Below are 21422 nucleotides of genomic sequence, written 5' to 3' on the forward strand. Positions count from 1 at the left end.
CAGACACACTTACACACACAACCACCAAGACACACACTGTGCTGCAAAGTCGTAGCAAAAAAATAATAAAACAATAATGTACTTCTTGGTTTTCGGTTGGTTTTTGTTAAATGGTGAACCACTATAAGGGAGCACATTTTAAATTATATTAAATTTGTCCACTTATTCAGAAATAAACAGTTAAAAAGTTCACGATGAAGGCGCTGCTTTTACAGTTATTGCAGCAGTGACACAGATATGGTACAGTTACATATCATTATAGAATGGTATGCTATACATGTAGCTTATGCGTGTTTAGACTGAGAATTTGAACTAGTTAAAAGTGCAATATTCAGGAACACTATAAGAGCAGTGAGATAAGTACGGGCTTGGCATCAAAACTGATAGAACTTTAACTTCTGTTTTAATGTTTTTAAATGAGGAGAATGTTCTTTCCACTGCAAGCGATAATGAAACACAACAGGATACTAGAGGCTAATGCAAATGTTATTTTTCTAATTATGACTTGCTAACTGTAGGTTTTTATAATACAAAACAGAGATTTGGCTGCTCAAAACAATTCTGGGAATTTCAAAAAGTGAGAAGTGAGGAAAGCATTTTTTTTATAATCATACTTTTGGAGGATATATAATTAAGTTTTGAACAATCAGAAATGACCAAAGTGCAAGACAAATAAAAAATAGTTTATTCCCACAATATGCCCCTACATAGAGGTGGTAAGGGAACTTTAAAGTCATCCGGGGGAAACTGCTGAATCATTGTCTGCTCAACACAAAAACCTGTCAACTACAGTTTTGACAAGTCAAAGGTTAACCATATCATATCTAAAACGTCAATGAAAAGTCAATAAAGCACAAAAGTAATACTCCTTAGTTCTATTAACATCTTAGTATAGTATTGTACAGTAAGTCTGTACAGAGGGGCCAAATGTTTGTAACAAACTCAACCCATATTATGGTGCATACTGCCACCTAGTGCACTACCTGTGATATGATCCACAACATTGATGGGACTGATTTATACTTTATATCTTCCAATGGGGTTGAGTTGCTCTGATCCAACATGCCACTCCTGACCTGGAGTCCATTTGTAAATTAACTTGCCAAACACCAAGCAACAGCTGGTCTGTGATGCAAATTAGGTGCAGTGGCTGTGGCTCATGTTCTCGACATATGATGTAAAGAGTAATATATCAAGTTATATCAGCATTTATAGTGCATATAGTTTGGACAACATGCATTTAAACCTGTTAATCCCACCTACCACTGGGGACAGTTATCACAAACTCATGCTGTCTAGCAAACTGACTGAGCTACCTGTTGAAATAACATGTCGCACACCAGCCAGAATTATGGAGAACAATGATTATAAAACCATGCACAAGACTTTATTAACGGTGCATCAATTAAAACGGCATCATTGAGTCAGCATCATACATATATCAGTCAGAACGTGGGATAGCCCCCTTTTTTCCCTCAACATTAAAGTGGAAATTACACACAATATTAATGGGTTAAACACCATCACCTTGATGCAGCTTGTTAAGAATTAGCCAAAGCCGATTGTATTGTTTAGACCTGTGCTTTACCTCAATTATCAAAATATGTTTAGTGGAAAACACCCATGTGGTGACAGGTATAAGGGGTGCGAGGTTGTAAAATGCTTGTGACATGTTCAAGTCACTCTCAGATCGCCGGTGAAATGAAAAAGTGCATTTGGTTTCATTTAGAAATCAAAGGAGGAGGATCATCACCGAGTGACCGCACATCAGGACAATCAAACATTCAGAATGCATGAACAGAAGACAACATGACGAGAAGCGTGTGTACAAATGTTTTTATTTTATTGAGCTCTTTATGCCATGAACTCGTAGGGGATGGGCTCAAGCAGCTGTGGCACGTTCTTCTTGGTGCTGACGAAGTGAGCATCACGGGGAGGAGCAGGCTGTACAGACAAGAAAGAGGGATTTTTAGGCAATCAAATAATCAACCATAAAGAAAAATGTACAAATACATAAAGATTAAAACAGGCAGGCTATTTCTGTGGAATGTAGAGATACAGCTATTTAATATGACTACACTTTTAAGACTCTTTCATACCTAAAAATTATTGATGGATTTAATTTGATGTACACAAAAGGTTGTTAATGTCTCAGGTTGTCCTGAAGATTTTTAGTCTGATTTTAACATTTCAAAATATCCACAATAAAAATAAAACAAGCAACTTGAATCATTTCATACCTGGCGCTTAAGTTCCACCCAGCTGCCCTTCTGCTTGGCCTCCATCTTCTTGGCCTCGTTCGCCTTGACGCGCTGCAGGAAACTGTCCCTGCTCTTTGAGTGCTTCACATGCTCAATGCGCACGTTAATCCTCTTGGCCAGGATCTTGCCCCTGCGAGAGCCAAAAGAATGAAGAGATTCATATCAAACACAACAAATGTCCAGCTAGCTTATCAAAATAATGTTTCGAAATCTGCACTGCTTTGCTGTCTCCTCAGTGCAACCTCAGGTCAAACAGGAGTTAGATTGAGGTGCTTAAGGATGAAATGCTTTCCCCCATGTGAATGACCACTCAGGACATAAACAGCCCTGGTGGCAAAGTGAAAATGGGGTAACACCCCCACTTTAGGTGAAGCGTAAGAGCAAGCACACATCAAAATACTGAAGTCAGCACAATGACTACTGAGTGATTGTTAGGTGTGCACTCGTCACAAATTGTTTAATTGTCTTTATCATTGTTTTAGTCCTACAAGAATATAAAGTAGATTGGAGAAGTTTTAAGTTCTGTGTGTGTGCCAGGCCAAAGTTTACACATTTAAATATGTCACAAGATAAATGCCACTTCCTACTTACTTGACCTGCTTGTTGACAATGATGCCAACAGCATGTTGGGTTACGTTGTAAACACGTCCTGTCTTGCCATGGTAGCACTTGTGAGGCATTCCTTTTTGAATGGTACCCGTGCCCTGAAAAGAAATCACATGCATCAATATAACAATGTGTATACACACAGCGACAACATAGTTTCCTTTTTACCATATTAATATCACTGACAGCACTACAAACCATAATTGCCCCAATTAGTCTGATTTGTTAAGTTCCACTATGAGCTCAGGTTAAATATTTGAATCAGTTGACGACTTCACTGCAATGCCACGCTGATATTTGGGAATGTGTGTTCAATCATGGACAACCAAGGTACAAGATCTTGTTTCCTGAAAATGTTAAATGCTTGCACATCTGAATTCATGCTATTCTACCCAGGCATGTTTGCCAATTATCAATCCTGTTTACATCATTGCAGTTTGACTTAATGATCACCCAAATAAGGACACTAGTCAACATGTCTTACCTTGATGTCAACAATGTCACCCTTCCTGTAGATGCGCATGTATGTGGACAGAGGAATTGGGCCTTTGAAGTAAACGAAGGAGATCGAGTTGTATTATTTTGCACGGCTTTGACAATGTTCAATCATATATAAAACAGTTTTCTACAGATAAATTGATTAGAGCTTGCTTTGATAGTTGATGAATGATTATTACTCACCATGTTTGCGGAACTGCCTGCTAAACATGTACCTCGTCCCCCTCCTCTTGCCTCTGGTGTTCGTCATGATGCCTGATTACTGAGAGAAATAACATGTTAACATGCCATGCATTTAATCAAACAGGACAATCATAACTGTTATATTGTCATCAACGCACTACATTGCAATGTGAATTCAGGGGATCTGTCATATTCAGAGGTCATACACAAATTATTGTATGAAAGAACATGTTACAATAGTTCCATTAAACTAGATGGATGCACCATGTCAACTCATACACGCCAACAGAAGTAGCTGTCAGGCCAAATCTTAGCTCTTCGCGTGTACAACAGATCCAAACGAGTGACACCCAAAAGTGTTAGATATATTCCCAAGGCACACACACGAGAAATAAGACAAGGCTGATTTCTGATGGATCCATTTCAGCAGAATCTCACAAAGCTGCTAATTTCTACCAGGGTACATGCTGCAGTACAGGCTAGCGTCATATAAATACCAGACGCAGGTTCCTCTATATTGTTAGCCAGCACCATATCGACCATTTAACAATGGGGAAAACGACCTTATAACCACGACAAATGCCGCGTTAAGCTGCATTACAGCCGTGAAGTGCGTGTTCAGAGGAAAAATAACTGCTTCTATTAAACGTCTCGCTGCCTGCTAGGCCCACATGGAGAGCCACGCTGCTGATCCTGCTCACACTGAACGGATATTATCAGTCTACTGAACGTTTTTTCGGGCTACTTTAAACCGCATCGGTGTAGCACAAGAGCTACGATGAGTAAGTTAACGTAATTATGTACGAATGATACGATAATAAAGTAGAAAACAACATTTTAAGACGGAGAGGATCTTACCCCCGGTCTATACAAGATGGCGGGTACGGCGGAAAGAGAGATCAGAGGCCCCCAAACTCCGCCTTGTGAAGTAGAATAGAGGCAGGCCGCGAAGTTGCCTGAACAGAATAATTGTGCCGCTAAAGGCAAGCAGATCCAGAATCAGCTAATTTACAAATTATAGAGTAATAACCCCATTCACTTTAATGGATCGATAAGGTTAACTTTATTTTTTGACGGTTTATTTTAGTATACTAAAAAGTGTAAGAAAGAAAAAGTATGTAACGCGGCTCCATTAAAATAATATTTCTCGTTAGTGTTTTTGTGTTGTTTTGTCAGTTTTTTCCCCCTTACATTTTTTTCTTCGTTAACATCTGAACAAATGTCAGGGTCTGTACGCTGCTCTAAACTGTTATATCACCCTCAGAGTCTGTGGTGATACGCATGCGCAAAACTAGAGCACGGCAAACCTTTAAAGTGTTGATGCAATTGACAGCTACCTTGTAAGATATTTTGACATTACTCAATTTGGCTTTGGCAGATGCGCCTCTCTGGGAATTGGAATGCTGCACTCATAGGCAAAAGACAGGCGATCATCTTTACCGACCTCGATTAAACGAAGACGGAAGTAGTGACAAGGGAATGCTCCCGTTTTTTTCTTGAGCTGTTGGACTTTCTGTCGCGAGCTCAGCAGAATCGCCTGCTTGCTCTCACGAGGGGAGCCAGCCCAGTCTTGTCAGCGCGCGGCTGTGTGGTGGAAGATGGCGCTAGCCGAATGGAAATCCTAATGACAGTCTCCAAATTTGCCTCTTTTTGTACCATGGTAAGTGCACGGCAGTCTTCTACTGACATTAGTCAGGCTATTGGGTGATAAGGAAACCGTGGCTGTACTGTTATTGGCATTTCAGCCGTTGAATTAGAAATGAAAGCAGTTAATTCTGGGGTCTGTGCTAGCCAAGCAGTTTTCCGACCATAGCAAAGCCCCGCAGCCACCCACTGCCTTCTCCGCTCTGCTCCTCTTGTTAACGCCTGTAGATGGACACAGGCTCTCGTTGACTTCGTTTTAACTCATGTCTTGACGACTTATTGGGTCAAATTTATCACAGCTTCACTGAGTACGGTGACAGTGCACCTGCTGCAGCTGGGATTCTCAGCTAGCTAGCTAACGTGAAGGTAACTCAAGCTAAACCAGTGTTGCAGCTTACCAATAACTGGACCGCAGCTGGGCAATAGGTGACTTCAGAGATAGGGATACGATTAATCTGCGGTATGTGTATGTAACATAAACTGTGGGAAAGGCTAAGTAGGCGTGTTGGCCTCTGACAAACTACCAGATCTTATTAACGCAGGCAATGACGACATGGTTTATCATTAGCTGCGCAGTTGTGGACCCGTTCCAGGTGCACGTCCACTCTGCACAGTTTTGTGCTGTATACAATATTACAACCCGCTCTATTAATCCTTATATAATCATGTTACAGGGCTATGCGTTTCCCCCAACCAGCCATCGACTGCTGTGCTAACTTTAAACAGCTCTTCGCTTCGATATTTTCTATTGTGATACGTGTCATTTTAGTAATCTTAGACGAGTTTTACCTTTTTTAGATGCCTTCTGGCAACCTGAACGTTAGTCAGTTTAAAATGCTGTATGCTTTTAGTTGTAATGGCATAAAAAGGAAGAGTGGAGTTACTAGGAGAAATAATTAGTCTTGATGTTTTGAAGTGAATATTAACAGCTGATATTGGCCTATCACAGTGAAATTAACTGTTTCAATACACTGATGTTATTTAAGACAATACAGGTTGTTGTTTTTATTGTAAAGTATCCTGTAAGACATATGACAGACAGCATGAAAATTTCAAGACCATTATCTTATCCAACATAATTTTGATTCACAATATTATCCCAGTGATCATCCCAGTGTTCTTAAAAATTAAACCTCAAATTGCATGTTAACATACTCGACTCAATTTAATCATTACATTTTGTTAGGAAACAAATAATAAGACACATCTTTTTTACTGAAAAACAAATAATCTTAAATAAGTAATCCAAAGTCATACTGTACAATGACGGATAAATAACTTTTGGTAACCTCACCCCTCCCTCGTCATTTTTTTAAAGTTTGCAATCCACCCTATTTTTACACACCTGATCTAACTTGTTTTTTGTGGAAGATACAATGTGCAAGCCATGCCCTCCAGCCATGGTGACAAGTTTAGGCAATTCAAATCAAATCAAATCAGGAAACCGATAGAGAAATGTATGTCAGCCAGCTAAAAGGCTTTTTCAAGTCATTCATGTAAAGATATTCACTATTATCTCGATTCACAATCACCCTGATGATGAAAATCCGCCACATTCAACTTTTTTTATCGGTAATATCGCTTAACAATTTTATCGTCACATCCCTCGTATTCAGCCTGTGTTACATGTCCTTGACCCAACTGTTTGATAACTGCATATGAGGGCTCATTAGAAAGAGATGTGTATATCAGGTGATGTATTAATATAGGAATTCTTTACTTGTTAATATCATTTTCTGCTTTGGCCCAGAGAGTATCAGTAGAATGCTATTTTTAAGGACCCATTTTTTCCCCTTTGTTTCCAGCAACAAGTAAGATTAAAAATGGCAAGCTGCCACCATCTGATTAAGCAATCATTTCCTGATTTAGTTGTGGCATTAGTGTGACATCGTTTAGTTCAAAATGCCAGCTGGACTTACACAGTATGTCTTGTTTTAAGAAAATGGAAAGTTGCAAGTCCTTCGTTAGGCAAAGATGATGAAGGTGTGACAATATATTTTTGCAATTAAAAGCAGTGTGGGGGAGTTGTCTGGTCATCCCTCTCCTATGCACCTGGCTCATGAAATAGATCTGCAAAGTATTTGTTCTGTTTTGTTTAATAAAGTAAGAGTTTTTCGTATTTGCGCATTTACAGGGCGCCAATGCCTCTGCACTGGAGAAAGAGATTGGATCCGAGCAGTTTCCGGTCAATGAGCACTACTTTGGCCTGGTCAATGTAAGTGAATATAGCCCTGTACAGATGCGATGTTTTGAATACATCTCCACTTGACTCGTACTCACACCAATTCTACCCTTCGCCGTATATGATTTTAGTTCGGGAACACCTGCTACTGCAACTCGGTGCTGCAGGCTCTGTACTTCTGCCGACCATTTCGGGAGAAGATCTTGGCGTACCGCAGTCAGCCTCGGCGGAAGGAGAACCTGCTCACCTGCCTCGCGGACCTGTTCCACAGTATCGCCAACCAGAAGAGGAAAGTGGGCGTCATACCACCCAAGAAGTTCATCACACGGCTACGCAAGGAGAATGGTAAGGGCAAACTGATAAACCAAGGAAGAAAATAAACTAAAGCACAAAGTCAAATCATTGCTTATCGAGTGTTTTAAAATTCTTTACACTCTTGTTTCTCATTGTTGGCTGCGAATAAGACCCTGAAGTACCTGCCGAACATGTTGGACTCCAAAGTCTCTCTCTGTCCTTTCTCCCCCAGAGCTGTTTGACAACTACATGCAGCAGGATGCCCACGAGTTCCTGAACTACCTGCTCAACACCATCGCAGATCTGCTTCAGGAAGAGAGGAAGCAGGATAAGACCAATGGCCGCCTTGCCAACGGCACATTGGACTCCCAGAACAACAACAGCAATGCCACACCTGCTCCCACCTGGGTCCATGAGATCTTCCAAGGCACTCTGACCAATGAGACACGCTGCCTCACCTGTGAAACGGTACAAGGAGGAAGTTTAAGTGGCTTCAACCATGTGTGACCAGAGTCGTGTTTAAACATGTTTTCTTTCAAGCAGTCCTGCAGTTGATTTCAGGGATTAGTAAACTTGCATTTTCAGTTGTGTCAGTCTGTGTGCAAACAATATTTATAGTAAATACACAAGAATGGCATACAGAAGGATTTCTACTTCCTTATGGCCACAGCCCTTGCACCATAACAGGAGGTCATTATTATGATATTCCAAGTTAATCATACAGACACAATTGTCTGGCACTTGGGTTTAGTTGCTTTTGTCTTATTTTAATGTCCATTTTCTTTACAGATAAGCAGCAAAGACGAGGACTTTCTGGACCTTTCTGTGGATGTAGAACAGAATACCTCCATCACACACTGCCTCAGGTAAATTAACCACTTGTAGGATAAACAGAGCTGCACCTGGCTCTGAGAAAGCAGGATTAGTAGTTGATTGACAGAAAATGAATTGGAAACGGTGCAAAACATTTGATGTTTCCAGCTCTCAAAAGTGAGGATTTACTGCAGCTTTTTGTTTTGCATTGTAGTGAACAAACTTGACTGGTTATGTTATATAAAAAACAACTTCCAGACATTACTATTGTGAACTGTTGACTGGCTGACTTTGGGATTTACTTGTTTTGAACATGCAACACAAAGTAGTACCACTTTTAGAGGTTGCAACTGAGGTAAATGTTGTAAAGTGTTCATTTGGCTGAAAAGAAGACCGCATAAAGCGCTTTTATCAGGTGATGTTTGTATTCGGCTGCAGGCTTTTCAAGGATCCATGGAAAACTTTTTTTTTTTCCTGCATGACTATTTAAGGAGGGCGTAGTGACAAATACACTCTGTGCTGTGTCCTTCACCAAACTGCATGAGGAGAATGCAGTGTTTTAAAATTAGATCATTCAGTTATAAAAATAGATTTCAAATTGTATATTGACTGATTTTGTCCTTATGGTTTCTCTCAGAGGTTTCAGTAACACAGAGACACTGTGCAGTGAGTACAAATACTACTGTGAAGAATGTAGAAGCAAGCAGGAGGCACACAAGAGGTCAGTATACAGTTTAAGAACAGATTCTACAGGTAAACTGTGTAATTTTGTGATTTTGGGCTATTTTTCCTCCATAACATGTCTTCTCTCAGACCAGACCAGAAAAGCAAAAAACACATTTAGTTGTCTATTTTAGTTCAGATATCTGTTCTGTAAATGTAGGCAAATTAGCACAAATTGCATCATTGAAACTTGTAGTACAAAAAAACAAATGTCCTAATTAATTAGTCAACTAGGAAAGTTTTATGGTGATATTTTTCCTGTTTTCACTATGTTTTGTCTTGAATGTATAGAATCTGATAGTACATGTCTTTAAAGGCAGTTTTCTCAAAATAAGTTCTTTCTCATTATCTCCAGTTCAGTAGCACTGTCATATACCAAACAAGATTTATTGACTGTGAAGGTTCATAATTCATTCATAGTCTGATTCATAGAACATTTTGTACATAAAAACACAGGAAAAAGGTTTAACAGTTTAATTTAAAGGTTTAATTTCCTCTATAATAAACCTTTGACTATAGTTATGAACCTAGATTTCTCTGACTTTCAGATTTCTGCTAGAAATGAACGTGTGTTAATGCATTTCCGTGTGTGGTTTGTGACGTAGGATGCGTGTAAAGAAACTGCCAATGATCTTGGCTTTGCACCTGAAGCGCTTTAAGTACATGGAGCAGCTGCAGCGCTACACCAAGCTGTCCTATCGCGTCGTCTTCCCCCTGGAGCTCCGCCTCTTCAACACCTCCGGGGACGCCACCAATCCTGAGAGGCTCTACGACCTGGTCGCCGTGGTGGTGCATTGTGGGAGGTGTGTAGGTGCAAACACTCAGCCAGAATACGACACCTTATAACCGTCTCCACAGCAACCAGAGACAGGCAGACCAATGATTGTTCTAATATTAAAATGCATTTGAACCTGTTGGCATGAGATTAAAGGTATATTAGAATTTTTATCACATCAGGAGAAAACACAGACCCTCGTCTATCATTGTTCCGCTGGCTGTACTTTCTCTTCCAGCACCGGCTTTGACCCGGTGTGAGTGGGAGTTTGTCTGTCTGTGGTTATACAAGGTGTTTCCCTGCTTTCCACACAGTGCACACTGAAATAGACTCCAGCCCTTCACGGCTCAGAAAAGAAATAATTTATTAAAGAAAGTATATTTTAAAGGTCAAACGTATCTGGAGTCGGGAAAGTGAGTCAGGAGTCCTACTGAAGTAAATTATCTGTCTGAGTCCACTCCCTTTGAGCTTAGCTCTCTTTTCAGCTCCCTGTTGCCACGGTTATTTCCAGAGCAGGGAGATTAATGTCATGATTTGAGGCTATATATCATCTGGGATTTCAGCTAACATTAAGTCATGATAGCGCTCAATTCATACAGTGTATCATTACTGCTTCCTCAACTGAGTGAGACTAGCAGATTTCCATATCCACACTACAGGGCATGAGACTGTGTACTCAGATGACAATATTATGCAACCTTCTAAGTATTTTAGGTGGTCTTACATTTGAATTTGTGGGGTCTCAGTAGCAAGAAATATTTTATAGACTTATTATGTAAACACATTCATCTTTTTACTTTATACCTGCATTTACCTGTTGACAAAATGTAGATCAAGTTAACTCACTCTAATAACCATATTCCCATTTACAATCTTTCTCTGCTATCTCCCTTTATACTATATTAAATGCTTGAATAAGACAAAGATCATTTGTCCAAAAATCTCATATGTTTGGTTAAAAAATAGCGTAAAGGTTCTGAAAAGCATTAAATTTAAGTGTCTGTTAGCTGTAGATATCTCGTTTAAAAGCTTTGGAGTATAGTCATCTTGGCTGCATCACCTGTACCAGCTGTAGACCTTTGAATATTACTTCCATTTCCTCTTTCCCTGCTTTTTTCCTGTTTGTGTCCACTTTCATTTGCACAGTTACATTTAAAAAAAGCTATGCACACAAGAGAACTCAAGATAACATTTCATGTAAAGGAAAGACTGAGAAGTACAGGAACTGGCTGTGGTTTTGGCTGCATCCAATTGTCCAGACTTGTGGAGGCGCGTTTGTGGGGAAACCCACAATTCTTCCAGCCTGCAAGGGGCCTCAAGCAGACTTTCTGCAGACTTCCAGGGAGTCCTTTTAAGGTGTGGACTTCACTGATTACATTGACCAACAACTCATTGCAATATGGACGTGACCTTGTACTTTTTCCAGTTGCAGACAGAATAAACAATAATAAGTGGGGGAGTTCTGTGTTCTGCTGGAAGCTGGTCGTTTATGTTAGAGTACTCCATTTCTAAAATAACATTAGCTACTCTTGCTCTCTGTTAGTGGAGCGGAGAGAGGCTCTCGAGAATGTGCATTAAGTCACATCCTTTGGACTGTCATGGAAAATCTGACCTGAGTCCCTCACAGAAATCCACAGTCCAGCTGCATTAAACAACTTAAACAAATCGTCTGGACACCCAAGAGAGACGAGAAAGGACTAATTGTTCACATCACGTGACAAGTTACTTTACAGTTACTTTATTGAACTATTACTTCCCATGGGTCATTGCAGCCTCATGGACTTGACATGGTAACACAAATACATCACAGTTTGTACGACTGAGGTCCGAGAGGGCTCAGTTTCTGGGCAATTGGATTGTGCCTGAAGCTCAGTCAGGTTTAAACAGACGTCGGACATTTTAAACTGCGTTTGTGAGTTTTAATGAACAAATGAAAGAGTCTGGGAGAGGTTCTGAGAACCATGTAGTGAAGAGTTGCAGAGTCTGTTATCATGAGGTCACACCACAGTATTGAGTGTTTAAGGCTTTCATGTTGGAATAGAAGAAAGAGCACTAAGAGCATGTTCACTACAGCAGCAAACACAGATTCAGTGACATTTTAATTGTAAATTTGTGTAAATATTTTCAAGCTAAACTAGCCTGAGTCTAATATTGGTCTTATATGATCACATTCATTCTCATTTCAACATGTTTGGTTCACAGCTACACAGATGTTTTTGTTTTATTTACGGCCCTGCACACACACACTGACACATCAGATGCTCAGGAATAATTTGGGTGGAGCAAAGCAGGAATCGCATGAGGTCATCAAACTTGATGAACAAATATAAATGTTGAAGATGCGACTGCTCAGTTTACGCAGCCAGGAGTCGGATTTAGAAAAATAAGTGAAAACACATAAGGGTGTAAAAAGTTTACTCTGTAGCGCTCATTCTGTTTGCTGTGTCTTTTCAGTGGTCCAAACAGGGGTCACTACATCGCCATCGTGAAAAGCCACGACTTCTGGCTGCTGTTTGATGATGATATTGTAGAGGTAAGTGTGTTCATCGGTATGTACATTTGATTCAGTCTCCACAGTAACTTGTATTTGTTTCTTACCCGACTGTGTGTCGTCTGTCTTGTTCTTGTAGAAAATCGATGCACAGGCCATAGAGGAATTCTACGGCCTCACTTCTGAAATCTCCAAGAACTCTGAGTCAGGCTACATCCTCTTTTACCAGTCCAGAGACTAAATGTGGCGGAGGCGAGCGTTTCGCCACAGAAACCGGGAGAAGTGCTCTGTTCCCTCGTCTTCGCGAGGAGCAGCGGACCATTAACGCGCCACATCAGCTCGCGTGTGTGCCGGAACAGCTGTAATTCATACTTGTGCTTTTTACGCACTCAGCGCTGCAGCTCAGCCATGGAAGCCCCCCCCCCTTACATACCAGCTGCCCCTTACTTCCCCCTCCCTCTCATCCTCTCCTCACTTTGGCTGGACCCTGCTGCCGGGACAATGAGACGATAATGAATGAAAACTGTGTCAAGATTGTTTTTAAGAAAAAAGACAATGAATGAGGGTTGTACAGATGTCGGTCGGTCGGTCGTATGAGTGGCGTATTTAGTTTTTGCCTTGGGTGTGGGGTTGAATGGGTATTTAATAATTCATATGATGTAATATTGGCCTGGTGTCATTGCCCCTCACACTGTTTGTTTTTCTGCACTGGGATTTTACTGAGTGGATCATGTTTTTGATCATGGGTGTAAAGGAGGATGGGTGGGGGTGGTGACACTGGGTTGTATATTTCTACAGTGTACAGGATGGTATTTGTATAAATATAAGAAGAAGATAATATTATCATTGGAAAAATGTTAGACCTTGAGAAGATGTATTAACACTATGGTGCACTTTTGATACCGTTTTGTAGGTGTTGGCAAGTTTAATGTGAGGGTTTGCTTAAAAAGGCCTGTTGTGAAGCGATTATTTTCTGTTTTAAAGAAAAAGAAATAAAGCCAGTAAGATTGAGGCAGGGTGTGCTCTCCTCTCTTGTGTCCCACAGGTGCGCACTGATGACTCATACAGCTCAACATCGCCCCTTAGCGGTGCCACCTGGTAGCTGCTCTCTCCCACTGCAACAGGAGCTATTTTTAATACATTCAGAGCTTGACGGCAGGTGCTGTGGAAAAAAAAGAAGAAAAAAAAACGCCCACGCACGAAGCCGACATAACGCTTGGTCAGCTCAGCGTGGCCACATAAATGCACATCAACAAGTCACCCATTAGTCCCCCCACCACCACCACCACCATCAGCAGAGGTAGAGGGAGGCAGTGCTGCAAGGATGGAGAGATGAGGTAGAGAAGATGGAGGACAGGGGAGGAGGGAGGGGTGCTGGTGACACACATCAGGGTTGCTGTTAATAGCACAGACGGGACAGGAATAGCAGGGCGTCGCAGGAGGAGAGCGAGTCTCTGCATCCAGCATCTTCATAACTGAAACCCGAGTCGAGCTGCACGGAAACCACTGAACTCACACTGAAACACCAGTGAGAGCAGCGTGCAGCCTGCTCCGGCTTTATTAGTGGAGGGAGAGAGAGCGTGTCTTAAATTAAAGAGAGAATCCAGATTCCTGCACACTGTATGCACACACACACACACACACACACACACACACACACACACACACACACACACCTGTCTTTGTCCTTGAGACAGCGCGGACCAGACATCCAGCTCTTTAGCGGAGTTCAACCTCTCTCTGGAGGTCTAGCCCATTTGGGACTCCTCCTTCATCATCGACCCCCACCCTCCTCCTCCTCCTCACACCTCCTCACACCTCCTCCTCCTCCTCTTCCTCTCTTCCGCCGCTGCTCCGCTCGCTGCTCCTCTGCACAGCCGCAGTCCACGGCGATGCGCCGTTAACGGCAGAGCCGCCGCGCGCTCTTTTCTTCTTCTTCTTCTTCTTTCTTCCATCATCATCGTTTTGAAGCAGAGAGGACCAGCATCCCCTTCCCCACCCTCTGCACCCTCCACCTCCACCCCCGGGGCTGCGTCTCTGTCCGCCGGCGCCGCCGCACCATCCCTACCAATAACATGGAAATACAAGGCAGCCGTTCTTCCATCTAGACGGGAAGTCTCAGCTCACAGAGTCAAGGTAGGTTCAGATGATCGAGCATCCCTCACATAAAGGAAACATGCACCCGGGTTTTTGGGTTTTTTGTTTTTGTTTTTGTTTTGTTTTTGTTTTGTTTTTTTCCCTTTTTCCCTTTTTTTTACGCCCCTCTTCCAGCATCTTTGTGCTGACGTGGAGCAGCCGCTGTGTTGCTCTGATGCAAGGTGCAGAGAGGGTGAAGCAGCACCATATGGCCACCAGCAGCACCACCAGCAGCACCAGCAGCAGCAGCAGCACCAGCAGCAGCAGCAGTGTGCGATGCAGGTTTTATTTCCAGCACGGGTGCGGTGTCGCCTGACAGAAGCGTGAATTATTTGCCGGTGCCGGCGGAGGGTTGTAGAAACGCTCTCAAGAAATATGGCCTGAAATCTGCTGCAAAGCCTGCTGTGCTTTCCCGTCATCCGCTTCCATTTGCCTCGTGCATACATTAATAAACAGAGCTGTTCACGTGCAGGCCTCTTGTCTTAATAGCCTGAACAGCCAGTGGGTTTAATTCCCCAGAGGAAAATACATGACCTGTGTGAGGTGTTTCATTATCTATAGAGAGGGAGAATTAGAGGTTAGTGCTGGCTCAGGGAGAATCTCATCTTCAGTATTATGGTTTATGTTGTGTAATGATTCAAACAGGTGAAAATAACACAAATCCAGGGGCGTGCACAGAGGTGGGTGGGGGGCGGGGGAGATGAGACAGCCCCCCCCCCCTCCACTGTCCCTGTGTCTTCAGTGCATTAAATTGTGAAAAGGAAAAAAACGAGAGACACGTGTTTCAGATCTATGCATGTTCCTCTATGCCACCAGTGCTGTTACAAGCTGAGGTATCATGGTGTGTTTGTGTCCATTTCAGACGGGGGGCACAATGAGTGAAGAGCCAGCGGCGACCCCCAGCTGGCTGACCCCTGACCCCACAGCATGGGCCAGCGGAGGCGGGGGGCTGATGGACAACAGCACCGGCCTGGGGACATTTCCGCCGGACTCTCTCTCGCCCAGCCAGCTGCCGCTGCTCGTCAACCCCTGGGACATTGTGCTGTGCTCATCGGGGACTCTGATAGCCTGTGAGAACGCCCTGGTGGTGCTGGTGATCTGGCAGAACCCGGCTCTGCGCGCTCCCATGTTCCTGCTGATCGGCAGCCTGGCACTGGCCGACCTTCTAGCCGGCCTGGGCCTGGTGCTTCACTTCACCTGTGCCTACTTGGTTCGTTCAGACGCGGCCCAGTTGCTGACCGTGGGCCTGGTGGTGGCCTCCTTCTCGGCCTCGGTCTTCAGCCTGCTGGCCATCACTATCGACCGCTACCTGTCGTTGTACTACGCCCTCACCTACAACTCAGAGCGGACGGCGGCCTTCACCTACACCATGCTGGTGCTGCTGTGGGGCCTCTCCCTGTGCCTGGGCCTGCTGCCGGTCACAGGGGTCAACTGCCTGGCAGAGGAGGCCACCTGCAGCGTGGTGCGGCCGCTAACCAAGAACAACATCGCCGTCCTGTCTGTGTCCTTCCTGCTGCTCTTCGGCCTCATGCTGCAACTCTACGTTCAGATCTGCAAGATCGTGATGCGCCACGCTCACCAGATCGCCCTCCAGCACCACTTCCTGGCTGCCACGCCCCACTACGTCACAACGCGGAAGGGCGTGTCCACGCTGGCCATCATCCTGGGCACCTTCGCCGCCTGCTGGATGCCATTCACCGTCTACTCCCTCATCGCCGACTACACCTACCCTCCGCTCTACACCTACGCCACCCTGGTGCCTGCCACCTACAACTCCGTCATCAACCCGGTCATCTACGCCTTCAGGAACCAGGAGATCCAGAAGGCGCTGTGGCTGGTGTGCTGCGGCTGCGTGCCGGCCAGCGTGGCCCAGCGTGCACGGACCCCTAGCGACGTCTGACCAAGCAGACCCAGGTGGGAAGAGCGAGGCGGCCTGGGTCAGCTCTGCTCCTCACTGGATGTGTCTGGTGTCAAAGAGAGCAGCAGCAGCGGTGGCAGCGGTGGAGGTGGAGGTCAGGGGACATGGCTTCAGGTGATGTCGCTGGCGGAGGAAGTGTGGTTGGTTACCCACAGACCACTTGGACGGCGTCTTTTTCTTTGTTCCACCCACCACAGGGAGAGGTATCGCACTGTCTTCCCCGGTGCAGGCGGCCAGTGCGCGGCCTGCATCCCGCCCCCCTCCCGCTCATCGCGTGCCACGCCCTTCCTCTGTCCTGCAGAGCGCTGAGTGCGTCACGTGTCACAGTGTATATACAATGTGCATATAGTTAACAGCACTGGAGCTCTGGTTGACACGTGCTTGTTTTTTTTTTTTCTTCTTTCTCCTAATAGGGAGGGATTATTAGTGTTGCGTGCGTGCGTAAAAGCGCACGGCGGATTAACAGAAGCCAGTGTATGTGCGCGCTGAGGGAGAGGAGAGGAGAGAAGGAGGAGAGAAGAGGAGAGGAGAGGAGAGAAGGAGGAGAGAGCGTCCGCGGCTCAGTGCGCAGGCATTTCCACATAAAGCCCGTCTGGAGCAGCATCCCGGCGCTCTGCTGCTGCACTCTGAACGTGCGTCGAAAGCTAAACAGCCGCGGTGAACTATAAATAGACCCCGGCGCTCTCTGATCCGCGCCCTGCGTCCTCCACCCTTCACAGACGCCGAGAAACAAACTCAAGCCGCTCCTTCCCCCCCGCCTCTCCGATCCTTCTCTCGTCTCCTTTTTTTTTCGCTCTCTCTCTCTGTCTGGATTGTGCGTGAACGTGTTTTAGACTAAACCCCAGGAGACCCCGAAACTAACTCCAGATTACCGGAGGCACCGAACCGAATATAGGATATAGGCCTGTCGGATAATGTAACCGCCCCTTCTTTCACTTTTTAAATGGAGATTGCTTATGACTTTTTGAATGTCTGGAGATTGTTATATAAGGCTTAATTATAATTTATTCCAGAGACCCCATACATCTGATGGATGATTATCCGTAAATGAAGCTTAAAGGAGATTAAATTAAAGTTTTGGAGAAGAAATTCAGACTCAGAATTCTAATCATTTCCAATATAAATGAGAACTCCATATTTGCATAAACAAGCTGTTCTCAGAGGAAAATAAGGTCCCTGGAACTGTGTTTGAAGCTAAATAAAAAAAAAAGGTGGCAGGGTCCGCCAAATATAAACAAAGTAAAACAGTATGAAACTGTGTTGTCCTTTAAGGTCATTTTGTTTATTCAGTTTATTCAGTCAGGAAAACAGGGACAATTTAGGTTGTTTAGGCATAAAAAAACCCCCCAAAAAACTACATAGCGCGCCTTTAACATGTTTATAATCACATCGCTGCAACCTTCTGTCAAAAGTCATTTTGAGGGGAAATCTCCTTTTATTTGATCTTTTTGTCTTTTGGGCCCTGCGGAGCCTCTACACCAGCCACATCACATCTGGTCTGCATGCTAGACTTCAGTGTAATTTGCATGCAACAAGCCCAGATCCCATTTCCCCCGTCCTGAGCAGGTCGCGCGGGGCGATGTGTCATGGTCGCCTGACGTCATCGTGACCTCAATAATTTTGTTTATGTACAATCCACCACAGTGCACCGCGCACGTGTCGCGTTGAATGACCTACAATCATCACAGGATGGTCACCCCCCCTTTTTTTGGCAAGGGGGGGAGAAACAAATGTGAAATTTCTTAACGTTTCTTTGCTGTACAGCTCGGTTTCGATCATGATTTGAACTAATCCAACAGAAGCCCAGCAGATCCCAACACCCACCGGCTGCTCTGAGTTTAGTGATCCATTCATTTGAGTTTGCGCGCTGATTCCTCGCTCTTTCAGAATCATGTCAGCAATAACTAGCCTGCAATCGGTAGTTATCTTTTAGATGCGAAGCAATACTCAGACAGCAATAAGATCCACGTCCCGCCGTGACTTCTTCCTGCAGAGTGGAGCACCTCGACGGGGTAGGCCAGCCGCCCGGGTTGGTGGACGTGTTGTAGTGAACAGGCTCGGTGAGCTGCTTCAGTGACACGTCATCAGAAAAGGGTTAAAACAACTCGCTCCTCAAAGTTTTCCCCCTGATCCAGAAGATCCTTTGATCGGTCGGAACCTTTGATTTAGAATTAGAAAAAAATTTTTTTTTTGCATCTTCCTTCTGTGAGCATATGAACCGTCCTGAGTGTCATGAACCACGAGTCTCCCTGTGTGGTCTTCTTCGAGTTGCATGGCCTCTGGGTGTATATCCGTGTGTACGTGTGTGTGTGTGTGTATGTGTGTGTCTGTGATCCAGCAGCTCAGCAGCAGACCACAATCTGTCTCCTTGTGTCGTCAACCGGGACAGAAGGGAGAGGTCCGAACAGGAAGAAGACTTCCTGTTGACCCCCCACCTGGCCTTGACCTTTTTGATGATAATGCTGCCAGTCTTCCTGTCGATTCTGAGAGAAGTGGCCTCGTTCTGTGTTTGTTGAGCCTTTTATTTATTTTTATTTTTTTTTGAGGACTGATGGGACTTAGGAGGACCTGGTCGCTCCAGCACTTCAAGCCAAAGTGAGAGGGACTCTGAACGAACCGGGATCCTAGTCCTGCCGTGTGTTTTCCGTCTCCTCTATATTGCTAATATTCTACTTAAAAATCAATCTAGTCTGGTCGAGGCAGGCGTCCGATAAGTGACCTCTGAATGAATCTATGAGCTAAAAAAAAGGCCGCGTCCAATTACACGGATAATGCTTCTTCTTTCCTTCCTTCCTTGCTGCCTGCCCTCTTGGTGAGCCGGACGGAGGCCCGTGAGGAGCGCCTGGTCTCGGATCACCGGTCGGGATGAGTAAGGAAAGCAGCATTTTCCAAGCACTTGGACGCAGCCTGTGTATGTGAACTTGTGCACAGTGTCAGACCGGATCCTGTCGGGATTCAATGAGCACCAACAGGTCAGGCTGGCACATCAGACACCGTCACAAACTCTTATTCCTTTACCTTTGGAGAGAAGTCTATTTTGTTATATTCATTGAAAAGTTCTATTTTTTTCCACTTTTGTCTGGCCTGAATTTGTTTGTCAGATTCTGATGTTGTGCGATATAATGGCGCTGTAAAAGCCTCTTTTTTCTGAATGTAGTAATAATCACGTTGTTTGAAACTGATACTACCCCCCACCCCCACCTCCTCTCGACTCATTTGTTTGTGTAAATACGGCATGCTGAAGAGGAGGGACTTTTAAAAACCACCGTGCATGGTGCTACCAAAGCAAACTATAAAGGGACAAGTTGGGGTTGCACCGTCTGTTTGTTTTTTTGAATGACATTTTCTCCACCTCGGCTGTTAATGTAGAGTTTCTTCCTCCGTCGGGTTCCTCGCTTCAATATGCACCAGTTTGTAAAGGACGATCGAGAGGTTTTTTGGCTACACAGATGGGGGGATGTTGGAGGGGAAGACGAAACAAAAAAAAACAACTAATTAGTACACAATTCTTTGTGTGCTCTCTGATTGGTTTATGTTTTCCTCTCGTGCGGCCAGCAGCATTGTTGGGATTTTCATGGTCGAACAGGTGTGAACAAGGGCTTTGTATCCAAGAATAGTAAATGACTGTGATGTTGTGGATGTAATACTTCTCTGTATACACACCTGTTAATCTACTGAATGGTGTATTGACACAAAAGGAAAGGGTTTGTTTTGGGAAAAATGTGTAGCCAACGTTGAGGAGGAGGAGGAGGAGGCGTCTTTACAATGGTAACTAATCTAGAGCTAAATATCAAAACACTTAAGGGCCTGTGAATGCGTGTGTGTGTGTTGTGGGATGGGGAGGGGGACGGATGTCGACCGGAGGGACGCCACAGTAACAGCATCTTGTGTAGACGTACGCGTAGTTTTCAATGTGAAATGCACTTTATTTTTGGGGGGATGAAAACGGCACAACAAATTTAAATATCTGCAAAACGAAACGTATAGACGATAATCAACATGCACTAACTTAACTGAGATATTGTAAAAAAAAAAAAAACTTAAAAAAAAAAACAACAACAAAAAAAAAACATTTGTGTGAACGTGGTGTCTATTTTTCCAAGGTGTTAGTTGTACTTTTTATTGCTTTGGTTTGTTCACTCAACTGAGAGATCTTGTTAATTTTGTATTAAAACACGTGCTGTGCATAAGAAAAAAAAAAAAAACTCCTGCCTCGACTAATTTGTTCATCCCCTCCTGTTTTTTTCTTCTTCTGTTTCCCTGGCAACCCCCATCTTAGCTGTTCTGTTACCATGGAAACTGACGTGCGTGTTGTCCCCTCGTTTATGGCGACAGTGAAGAGCAGTGAAGAGACACGGGCAGACATGATCCTTCATTCATCATTTTATTTTTCTCTGGGTCAAAGGTTACAGAACTCCCACTAGCATATACATGACCCCTCCCCCCTTCCCCTCCCCCCTTCCCCTCCCCTCCCGTACAGCAGTGATCGATTGCGGACGCAGATGGCTCAATCAATTCTCACATTAATGATCATAAGACTTTTTACATCCACCCTCAGCACAGCATTTCAACAGCTCTCCCCATTCACTCCCTCAGCAGCCGGGATCCATTTAATCAACGACTGCGGCCTCCACCGAGCTCGTCCGTCACTTACAGTTATGTTAAAAACTCACCTCATGATCTATGGCAAGTGTTTCAGTAAAAACATTAAAAAAAGACATTGGTTAGCTCAAGAGGAAAGTTTCTAATTCTTCTAATGCTCTCAAGCTTGGACTATACATGAATTAAGCACCTTCACAGGTAGTCTATAGTGTTATAACAGGTAGAGAAACAGCCACTGGGGTGTATTCACAATGCTCTGAAATATATGTTAATGTCTCACAGAGTGGTCAGCGTTA

The 21422-nt window shown here is 44.0% G+C and overlaps 3 protein-coding genes across 3 annotated transcripts; 2 read left to right on the forward strand and 1 right to left on the reverse strand.

Moving 5' to 3' along the window:
* Positions 1 to 1821: 1821 nt before the first annotated feature.
* On the reverse strand, positions 1822 to 4488 carry rpl21 (ribosomal protein L21). The gene is made up of 6 exons (XM_037079374.1): positions 4407 to 4488; positions 3549 to 3627; positions 3352 to 3413; positions 2853 to 2965; positions 2241 to 2391; positions 1822 to 1944 (listed from the first exon to the last, which is right to left on the reverse strand). Exons 2-6 carry the CDS (start codon positions 3613 to 3615, stop codon positions 1855 to 1857), a joined length of 483 nt encoding a protein of 160 aa, XP_036935269.1. The 5' UTR covers positions 3616 to 3627; positions 4407 to 4488; the 3' UTR covers positions 1822 to 1854.
* Positions 4489 to 4823: 335 nt separating this feature from the next.
* On the forward strand, positions 4824 to 13482 carry usp12a (ubiquitin specific peptidase 12a). The gene is made up of 9 exons (XM_037079373.1): positions 4824 to 5208; positions 7327 to 7407; positions 7506 to 7719; positions 7901 to 8136; positions 8458 to 8534; positions 9119 to 9202; positions 9810 to 10007; positions 12434 to 12512; positions 12610 to 13482. The coding sequence occupies exons 1-9, from the start codon at positions 5161 to 5163 to the stop codon at positions 12709 to 12711; spliced, it is 1119 nt and encodes a 372-aa protein (XP_036935268.1). The 5' UTR covers positions 4824 to 5160; the 3' UTR covers positions 12712 to 13482.
* A 782-nt stretch (positions 13483 to 14264) lies between these two features.
* gpr12 (G protein-coupled receptor 12) lies at positions 14265 to 21173 on the forward strand. Its single transcript, XM_037079723.1, has 2 exons — positions 14265 to 14606; positions 15469 to 21173. The coding sequence occupies exon 2, from the start codon at positions 15481 to 15483 to the stop codon at positions 16504 to 16506; it is 1026 nt and encodes a 341-aa protein (XP_036935618.1). The 5' UTR covers positions 14265 to 14606; positions 15469 to 15480; the 3' UTR covers positions 16507 to 21173.
* Positions 21174 to 21422: the final 249 nt, after the last annotated feature.

This window comes from Acanthopagrus latus, chromosome 19 (genome assembly GCF_904848185.1).
Source record: "Acanthopagrus latus isolate v.2019 chromosome 19, fAcaLat1.1, whole genome shotgun sequence".
Lineage (NCBI taxonomy): Eukaryota > Metazoa > Chordata > Actinopteri > Spariformes > Sparidae > Acanthopagrus > Acanthopagrus latus.

What these genes read in the sequence shown, in the direction of transcription:
- rpl21 (XM_037079374.1), bottom strand. Translation starts at nt 3,615, where the DNA reads ATGACGAACACCAGAGGCAAGAGGAGGGGGACGAGGTACATGTTTAGC. An exon ending in GTGACATTGTTGACATCAAG is followed by an intron (nt 2,966 to 3,351) that starts GTAAGACATGTT and finishes ATTTCTTTTCAG; the next exon opens with GGCACGGGTACCATTCAAAA. An exon ending in GGGTGGAACTTAAGCGCCAG is followed by an intron (nt 1,945 to 2,240) that starts GTATGAAATGAT and finishes TTGTCTGTACAG; the next exon opens with CCTGCTCCTCCCCGTGATGC.
- usp12a (XM_037079373.1), top strand. Translation starts at nt 5,161, where the DNA reads ATGGAAATCCTAATGACAGTCTCCAAATTTGCCTCTTTTTGTACCATG. An exon ending in ACGGCTACGCAAGGAGAATG is followed by an intron (nt 7,720 to 7,900) that starts GTAAGGGCAAAC and finishes TTTCTCCCCCAG; the next exon opens with AGCTGTTTGACAACTACATG. An exon ending in GCTGCCTCACCTGTGAAACG is followed by an intron (nt 8,137 to 8,457) that starts GTACAAGGAGGA and finishes TTTTCTTTACAG; the next exon opens with ATAAGCAGCAAAGACGAGGA.
- gpr12 (XM_037079723.1), top strand. Translation starts at nt 15,481, where the DNA reads ATGAGTGAAGAGCCAGCGGCGACCCCCAGCTGGCTGACCCCTGACCCC.